Raw genomic sequence first — 9,588 nt, 5'->3', positions numbered from 1 at the left:
GCGGAGGCAGGAGACTCGCTTGAGCCCAGGAGCTGGAGGTTGGTGTGAGCTGTAATGCCACGGCACTCTGCCCAGGGGGACAGCTTGAGGCTCTGTCTCAAAAAAAAAAAAAAAAAGAATAAATACAATTATAAATTATAAAGACTCACAGAACAGGTGACATGTGAGCTGGATCTTGAAAGATGAGAAAGAGTTTGCCACGTGAAGATGGTACAGGAACGAAGGTTACAGATACATAAGGACCTCCCAAGCCTACCAAAATGTTTTCAAACTTGAATAAGATTGGGAAGTACTTGGAAAGTAAAAGTAAAGTTTAAGAATAAGATATTGACAAAACTTAATCAGCATTTAAGTGAAGTCAGAGACCTGGTTAGGGACTTGAGGGAATAAAAATAGTCTCATGCTTTTACATGTGTGACACATACCTTTTGAGGACTAAAGGTGTCCTGGTTGCTATTTCAGAAGAAGAAATAAGAAGATTCATTCTTTCTTTCTTTCTTCTTTCCTCCTTCCTTCCTTTCTTTCTTTCTTTCTTTTGTTTTTGAGACAAGGTCTTATTCTGTCACCCAGTCTGGAGTGCAGTACATGTCATAGCTCACTGCAGCCACCTGGGCTCCTTCTGCCTCAGCCTCCCAAGTGGCTTCCCCTTTATTCTTAAGCATTGGGATCTCCATAGGAATTCTGTTGCTTCTGGGTAAGGAGGCAGAGCTAACCCACTCATCCCCACCTGCCCACCAAATAATATAGATGGCAAATAAGCATATGAGAACTTGCTCAGTATCATTAGCCATTATGGAAATGCAAATCAAAACCACAATGAAAAAAAAAACACACAATGAAATACAACTGCACACTTAGTAAGATAACTCAAAAAAAAATTTTTTTTTTGAGACACAGTCTCACTCTATTGTCCCTGACTGGAGTATGGTGGTGTCATAGCTCACTATGACCTCAAACTCCTGGGCTCAAGTGATCCTCTTGCCTCAGCCTCCCAAGTAGCTGGAAATGGAGGCATGTACCACCATGCCCAGCTTGTTTCCTTCCTTCCTTCCTTCCTTCCTTTCTTTCTTCCTTCCTTCCTTTCTTTTCAGACAGAATCTCACTTTTTCACCCTTAATCAAGTGCTATGGCATCATAGCTCACAGCAATCTCAAACTCTTGGGCTCAAGCAATCCTCTTGCCTCAGCCTCCCAAATAGCTGGGACTACAGCCACCCATCACAACTCTTTTTTTTCTTTTTTTGAGACAGAGCTTCAAGCTATCCCCCTGGGTAGAGTGCCGTGGCATCACAGCTCACAGAAACCTCCAACTCCTGGGCTCAAGCGAGTTTCCTACCTCAGCTTCTCAAGTAGCTGGGACCACAGGCACCCGCCACAATGCCCGGCTATTTTTTGGATGCAGCCATCATTGTTGTTTGGCCGGCCCCGGGCTGGCTTCAAACCCACCACCTTAGGTGTATGTGGCTGGTGCCTTAGCCACTTGAGCCACAGGCACCGAGCCCCATCACAACTCTTGACTAGTTTTAGAGATGGGGGTCTCACTCTTGCTCAGGCTCACTCTTGCTCACTCTTCCTGAGCTCGAGAAATCCACCCATCTAGGCCTCCCAGAGTGCTAGGATTACAAGTGTGAGCCACCATACCCTACCAAAAAAAAATTTTTTTTAAACTGACAATACCAAATGTTGGCAAGGGTAGAGAGCAATATGAACTTACATACATGTCTGTTGGGCATGTAAAGTTATGTAGCCACTTTGGAAAACAGTTTGGCAATTTCTTTTTTTTTTTTTGAGACAGAGTCTCACTTTATTGCACTTGGTAGAGTGCTGTGGCATCACAGCTCACAGCAACCTCCAATTCCTGGGCTTAGGCAATTCTCTTGCCTCAGCCTCCCAGGTAGCTGGGACTACAGGCACCCACCACAATGCCCAGCTATTTTTTTGTTGTAGTTTGGCCAGGCCAGGTTTGAACCCACCAACCTCAGTATATGAGGCCAGTGCCCTACTGAGCCACAGGCACTGCCCAGTTTGGCAATTTCTTATAAAGTTAAACATACATTATACATATGACCCAGTATCCCATTTCTGAATATTTACTCAAGAGAAATGAAAGCCCCACTCAAAAACCACTATAATCCGTAAAAAAGACTTATACCCAGGTGCTTATGGTACCTTTATTCATAATAGCCCCAAACTGGGAATAACCAAATACCTATCAGCTGATGAATGGAAAAACAAACTAAACTAAAACATTCATCCAATGGAATACTATTTGACAATAAAAAGGAACAAATTACTATTATATGAATAGATCTCAAAGCATTATGTTAAGTGAGGCCAGTTGTGTAGCTCATGCCTATAATCCTAGCACTTTGGGAGAGTTAGGCAGGGGGACCACTTAGGGCTAGAGTATGAAGTTGCAGTGAGCTGTAATCATCCCAGTGCATGCACTCTGGCCTGGCCATATGATGTTATGTGAAAGAAGCCAGACCCAAAAGGCCATAGAGTGTATGATTCCAGTTATGTGATATTATGGAAAAGGCAAATCTATAGGGACAAAAATGAATTTGGTGGTTGCCAGAGGAGACGGGGTGGCTAATTGACTCCGAAGGCGTGTAACACGTAGGGGAATTTTTTGGAAGGTTGGAAATGCTCTACATACTATGTGTGGTAGTAATTAACCAATTAAATGTATTTATCATCAAGTCTCATCAAACTGTATAGTTAAAAAGGGGAATTTTGCTACATATAGATTATACCTCAACAAACTTATATAACAAAAGATTCCTCTAAACGTGTTACCCCAAAATCAGGCTCAGGAAGGTGACAGCCAGGATCCCATAGCTGCTCAGGGCTCTCCTTATGAAGAGCATGACTTGAAAACAAAGCCCATACCTGGTCAGATGCTTATGTTTTCCCCCAAAGTCAATCCTTATACTTCCATGCCTGCTTTTGGCTTCCAGCCCTGGGCAGGGCATGCTCTGACCAAGCTCTAATTTGGGGCACATAATCCTTATTGTTAACCCACTAACCTAGCCAATGTTTCTGGCCATGGGCTGAACGTGTGGGATGTTTGACCTGTCTTTGATACTCTCATCCTCTCTGCACTGGACAGTGTGGGCTCCTATGGTCCCTGAGAGTGTGTATGCCTATGGGGTCTCTCATTTCAGTGCTCCTGACATGGGTCAACTGTGCCAGTGTGCGGTGGGCCACCCGGGTGCAAGACATCTTCACTGCTGGAAAGCTCCTGGCTTTAGCCCTGATCATTATCATGGGGGTTGTGCAGATATGCAAAGGTGAGTGTCTTAGAAATGACAAGGCCAAACTCAATTCCCTCCCACCCCTTGTATACCCTGAGATTTCCCAATTTTGGTCTTGAGTGACTTCTCTTCTTTTTTTTGGCCGGAGCTGGGTTGGAACCCGCCACCTCCAGTATATGGGGCTGGCGTCCTACTCCTTTGAGACACAGGCGCCGCCCAGTGACTTCTCTTCTTCATCTCTCCTTGCTCGACAAAAGGGAAAAGAAACCATGTTCCCCAGGGTGGCTGGAAGCAGGGAATGTTCCCCCTAAGTGAGCAGGGAGAATGCTTCCCCATGCTCAGCTCATGGCCCCCACATATCTGGGTAAATACTCTGGCTCTCTGGACTCCTATTGCCCTTTTGTCCCCAACCCCAGTGAAGCTCCCTACATCTTAAAATGTGTATTGTCCATATAAAGTGGAGGACAGAGAAGGAGAATTTTATATGCTCCAAAATTACTTATAATCTCTGCAAGAGAGAGCTCTACATTCCCGGGGCCCCTGCCAACATTCCCCACTGGATTTGGTCCTTTCCAAGACCAAGTCTCTATTTGGTTTCCATGGGACCCAGGCACCACGAGGCTCTGCCTAGTGTCACTGCCTCATGGAGAAAGTCAGATGACAAACAGAGAGACCTCCCACCTGCCCACAAGCCCTGAAGGCAGTACAGAGAGTGCAGGTTTTTACTCGAAGAAATATAATTAAGTCCCAGCTATATAATGTGCCTGGTTATTTTAATCAGTTGGATTAAGTTCCTTAGCAGGTTATATTGTTTTCAGGAATTTAGACTTAAGGAAATCACTGTGCCGTCCTTTCAAAGATAGCAAGTCCCTCCTAATCTGGTTTCAATGGTTTTTCCTGGTCACTCTAATCTCCTCATTTCCTGTCTAAAGCTGGATTACAGGTGAATAAGTAACATATGGTCAGTTACCCTGTATTCTTAGTTGGCAACCTGTTTTGATGTCCTGCTGTGTGGGGACACTGTGGTAAGGGATAGGAAGACAATTTAAAAGCTCTTTGCTAAAGGACCCCTGGTGTCAAGAATCTATACCTTGAAAAGAGAGAACAAACACACACTTTAAAGAGATAGGAGGATATCAACAAAGAAAGCAAAACAACCTTGAACTAAACAACCTTGAACTAATACAGTGTTACAAAACCTTATATTTGAGAGTTTCTTGTTCATGATGTTTTCTTCATGAAAATGTACAAACTTTGACATTAGGGGAAGTGGTCAGGAGACTGCTAATGACTAATTTTATGTCCTTCCAAGTAACTGCCTTTTACTAAAAGGACATTCAGCACTGTGCTTTGAACCTGACTCCCCATTTGGGCTTATGGTTCTCAGGAGCCGGGAGGTTCTGGACCTATATTTCCCCTTCTCTAATACAATTGGGTTCACTGGAGACAAGGCAAAGAGGTGGCATTTTCACCATAGGAAGGAGTAAGAGACCAGCCAGGGCAGGCCAGGGGCTGTCGGTCTTTGATGTGCCTCTCGGAGCAGCCTCCTACTGCTTGTGTCCACAGGAGAATACTTCTGGCTGGAGCCAAAGAACGCATTTGAGAATTTCCAAGAACCTGACATCGGCCTCATCGCACTGGCCTTCCTTCAGGGCTCCTTTGCCTATGGAGGCTGGAACTTTCTTAATTACGTGACTGAGGAACTTGTTGATCCCTACAAGTGAGTTGAAATCGCCCAGCTCGTCCCCTCTCCCTTGATGGGCCACAGCACCTGCGGCTGGGAAGAGGGAGCAGGGGTGTCTGCTCCTCACTTCTCCTTCCCCAGCCCCATTCTGACTGTGATCAGGACTGTCCAGAAGTAATAGTTCATTTCTCAGGAACTTCAACCATTTGCCATCTACTCTGCCAAGAGGAGAAAAAGGATCCAGTGACAGTCCCAGAACAGATTAAAAGCTAAAGACCGTGTTGCAATTACACCACCGCCTTACAGAATGAACTTGCCCTAAGAGGCTTCTGGGCATCTTACCTGTGTCAGGACAGGCCAGTCTTTGTGTCTTTAGGCAGGGAGAAAGACGTACTGTGGAGATTCAGGTCAAGAGGAGATCAACGGGTGTGGAACATGTTTCCAACCTGAGCTGTTTCATTTTCTTTAAATAATTCTGCCCATATTGAAACAAAACCCACTTCCGAGGGAGAGGTAGCATCACAGGAGGCCGCAAGGTTAACCTTACACAGAAAAGGACCCCCTGGGCCCCTTAGCAAGGTGGGTGTCCCGGGTGCCAGCCCCCCTTTATCCCCTCTCCCTCCACAGGAACCTTCCCAGAGCCATCTTCATCTCCATCCCACTGGTCACATTTGTGTATGTCTTTGCCAATGTCGCTTATGTCACTGCAATGTCCCCCCAGGAGCTGCTGGCATCCAACGCAGTTGCTGTGGTAAGAAATCCAAGTCCCAGTCTCACACCCCAGGAGTACTGACATGGACTTGCCTATGTAGCCCCACTCACCTCTCCCCATCCAGGCATCCTGGAAGTGGAAATTACCCCATGTCTTCAGGGCAGAAACCATGGGTCCTCACTGGGGCATCTCCAAGTGCCCAGGGGTAAACCAGTGGCTAGAACAACTACAATGGCAGGACGGAGTCATTGCCACAGAGACTGCACAGTTCAAGAAGCTAAAATATGTACTATCTGTCCCTTTACGGAAAAAGTTTGCTGGCTCCTGATGTAGGGCACTTTGAACTCCAAATGTAAGGATGAGGATGGAGGAGACAGGCTCCTCCTCAGAAATACATGATATTGCACAAAGCCTGCCATTTCTTTCTGCCTGACTCCTTCCTTCAGCAGGGAAAAGTGGGTGCTAGTGAGCGATTTAGAAGTAGGAATGGGCTGTGCTCTTTGGGGAAAGATGTTGCACAGGTCCAAGAGCTGAGATCCTCATTACCCAAGAAAGACCTGGGAGCTATGTTGCCCCTTCGCCTGGTTTCAGGCTGGACCACCACCCCACCCTGCCAAACAATGGCTTCCCTGGTCTTATCTCTGAAGACTAAAGAAAAGAGGCCTTCTCCTTCCCTTCCCTCCCCACCCCTCCCCGCAGCCTGTTCCTATGACCAGCAGCCTGCCCCACTAATGTGAACCTGGCTCAGAATATGGAAAAGCTGGTCCTTGCCTTTCATAGTCTTTCAATACATGAAGACTAGTCTATAGCCTCACTGTCTGTTCTTTCTCAGCCTAAGTAGGGACTTGTTCTTATCATTTTACTCCCAATTCATCTGTTTCTGTTTCTGAATTTAGAAATTCTCACCCTGTGAATTAGAATTCACCCCAATTTTACAGATAGGAAACTGAGGCTTGAAAATTGCGAGCTTTGTTCAGGGTCTCAACGGTGCCTAGATGGAGGACTAGGATTTGAACCCACATTTGCCTGACTCACAAGACTGTGCCCCTTCCTCTGAAGAAATTATATATGTGAGGCCTGGATTCATACCACCTGGCTTCCAATCCTGGCCTCTCCGCTCCCCAGAGTGTGAGCTTAAGCAATCTGCTTAAATCACCATATGCCTCAGTTTCCTTGTTCATAAAACAAGAATAATAATTATTAATCATTAGTATTACCACCATGCACCATCTCCCTCAGTTAATTAGCCCAAAATATGTATTGGTGCCCACTGTGTAGCTGTTACTATGGGAAGCAGTGGTTCTTTCAGGGGGTCTCGAGGCACTTAGACAGAGGGAACAGGTGAGGGTGGGGATGGGAGAGAAGCTTCCCCAGCAAGGAGGTAAGAGCTGAAGGGCAGGGAGCTGTAACCTCTCCTTCTCTGCTTATCCCTTTGTTTTCTCTCTCAGACTTTTGGAGAGAAGCTCCTTGGGGTCATGGCCTGGATCATGCCCATTTCCGTTGCTCTGTCCACATTTGGAGGAGTGAATGGGTCTCTCTTCACCTCTTCCCGGTGAGTGCTGCCAGGGCCCTTCCAGGGCCAGGGGCTGCTCTGCTGTACACATTGCTCTACATGCATGTGGCAGGCTTGTCTGTGTCAGTGGGTCTGTGTGGGCACCTGGATGGGGGGCTTGCAGAGGGCTATTGCTCACGTGAGGTGTGCATGTCAGTGTGGACACTGACAGATGTGTGCTGCCCGTGTGGCCATCTAGGAAGTGTGTGGCATACAGATCCTAGGTGTTCTACATGTAGTGGCTTACCTCATTAAAAAAGGAGCAGAAGACTGAGAGGGCCCCTAGCCCGCCTGAGGCAGTCCTGGTCAAGGGCCGTGGATAGTAGCAGGACAGCATCTTGGCTGCAGTCCTTGAACCCCCATTTCCACTCACCTGGAAAGAGGCTACTGCTGACTAGCAAGGGACCCCACTCTGAAAGGGAAGAGGAGGAAGATTTATGCCTGGGGCCTCTGGATCTGGCCTCCCGTGGAGGTTCTAGGACCAGGTTGCAAGGGGATGGGATCACTACGATGGCCCTGAGGATCCTCCTCCCTGCTCAACAGATGGCTGTGAAGGCCTTTGTGGGGCCACCCAGGAGACTCGGCTGGAGAATGTGGAGTGAGAGAGAGGGTGGGGAAGAGTGGAAAGAAAAGTATCTCCAGGGCGGTGGCTGTGGCTCAAAGGAGTAGGGCGCCGGCCTCATATGCCGGGGGTGGTGGGTTCAAACCCAGCCCCGGCCAACAATTGCAAAAAAAAAAGAAAATTATCTCCAAAGAGAAAGCCTTTCATCTGTGAGCTCCACCCACAACTCTCTGGGAAGCCAGAAGCAGGAGTGGGTCCAGGAGTCCCAGCTCCTGCCTTCACACATCCAGGGACCTAGCCCCTCCCTCGTGTCCCTTCTTGCTATCTTCAGAATGGGCTGGTGAGGCTAGCAGATGTTACATTTGCGTGATTCAAGGAGTCTTCCCAGGATTCTTAGAAGCCCCCATCCCTTAGGACATAAGTCCTGCACAAAAGATGAGTCCCTGAGTTCAGCTGCTTCCAATGCCACCCCATCAGAGAGGAGTTCCTGTGAAATGACAAGGAAGTGCCATGTTTTTAGTACCCAGGGCAGGAAGGAGATGTGGGGGTGTTCCCGTACCCCAGGACCCTCGTGACACTCACCCACAGCAACCTCATGTGCATGTTACACAGGAGCAGTGGCCACCTGGAGGCTCCAGCCAAGGGCGAGCAGTGGAAAAGCAGTGACCCATGAGGCTCCTGGGGATCTATTGGAGGAGAGTGACTGGCTGCAGTCGCTTTAGAGTGGGGTCTGTCTCTCAGGCAGGCCAAGCAGTGGTCTGCATGCATGTGGCATAGCTGTGTGTGCATGCAGGAGATGGTGGCGCATGGTGTGCCTGGCCCCTGATTCAGAGGCGAGACCTCAGCCACCCAGGCCTCCTCTGCTCATCTCCCTAGTTCCTTCTTTCTTGTTACCTCCTTCCCTCCTTTTCTCTTTCTCTCTTGTGTTCTGGAGTGTGGAGAGGATGGTCCTTCCTGAGGAGTCAGAGTGTGTGGGGGTGCTAAATGTCATTGTCTCCTCTGGTGTCGGCTAGCTGGGCCAGGATTAGCTCATGTGAACGTGACACTTATAAATGCTGTCGGATCTGGATGATTCCATTGGTCCTGGCTGCATGTGGAGGAAGGACGTGAATGCTGGGCCTTGGCTGTGTGCATGATGAGGCCCACAGAGCAGCTGGGGCTCAGTCTGGTGCATGAGGCTACATTGTAGAGGGGCAGTAGCATGGGGGTGGGGGGTAAGGATGTGTGTGGCTGCATGAAACAGTGACATTAGCCTAGGTAGTTCATGATGGTCACTGCTCATAGATGCTTGGGGCATAGTCACCTCCCACACTTCTGATGAGCTGCACCACTCCACCCTGTACACAAATTACAAAGTAAATAACAATTCTCTTCAGGGTTCCCAGTGTGCTCAATCTGTGCTCTCTGTCCCCTTCACATTGTCCCCTTCCTCTTGTCCCTTGAGTGTTCCTTTCCCTAAAACGGGAAATTGTCTAATTTGCACTAATATGTAAATGAATGCTAACAACTTATAGTATTCTCTTTTTTCTTAGGAGAAGGGGGAAGTCCTCCTTTTATGTTAAAATTTCTCTTTTTTATTGATATACAATAGATGGACATATTTTTAGGGTACATGTGATATTTTGAGACATTTACATAATGTACAAAGATCAAATCAGGGTACCAGGATATCTATCAACTTAAATATTTATCTTTATGCTAGGAACATTTAAATTATTTAATTTTTTTTTTGAGACAGCGTCTTGCTATGTCACCCTTGGTAGAGTGCTGTAGTATCACAGCTCACAGCAACCTCAAACTCTTGAGCTTAAGCAATTCTCTT

The 9,588-nt window shown here is 47.3% G+C and overlaps 1 protein-coding gene across 1 annotated transcript in view; it reads left to right on the top strand.

The window, feature by feature from the left end:
- Positions 1 to 9,588, top strand: part of SLC7A8 (solute carrier family 7 member 8) — a 55,213-nt gene that overhangs the window by 39,132 nt on the left and 6,493 nt on the right. Inside the window, exons 4-7 of the mRNA XM_003801926.3 lie at positions 3,167 to 3,292; positions 4,823 to 4,976; positions 5,568 to 5,691; positions 7,101 to 7,204. Of these exons, the coding sequence (XP_003801974.1) occupies positions 3,167 to 3,292; positions 4,823 to 4,976; positions 5,568 to 5,691; positions 7,101 to 7,204 (508 nt within the window). The remainder of the gene's footprint in view (positions 1 to 3,166; positions 3,293 to 4,822; positions 4,977 to 5,567; positions 5,692 to 7,100; positions 7,205 to 9,588) is intronic.

Source organism: Otolemur garnettii, unplaced genomic scaffold (assembly GCF_000181295.1).
Source record: "Otolemur garnettii isolate 467f Iridium unplaced genomic scaffold, OtoGar3 scaffold00225, whole genome shotgun sequence".
Classification (NCBI taxonomy): domain Eukaryota; kingdom Metazoa; phylum Chordata; class Mammalia; order Primates; family Galagidae; genus Otolemur; species Otolemur garnettii.
Note: the sequence above shows the minus strand (reverse complement) of the source record. Positions and strands in the feature narration are given on the sequence as shown.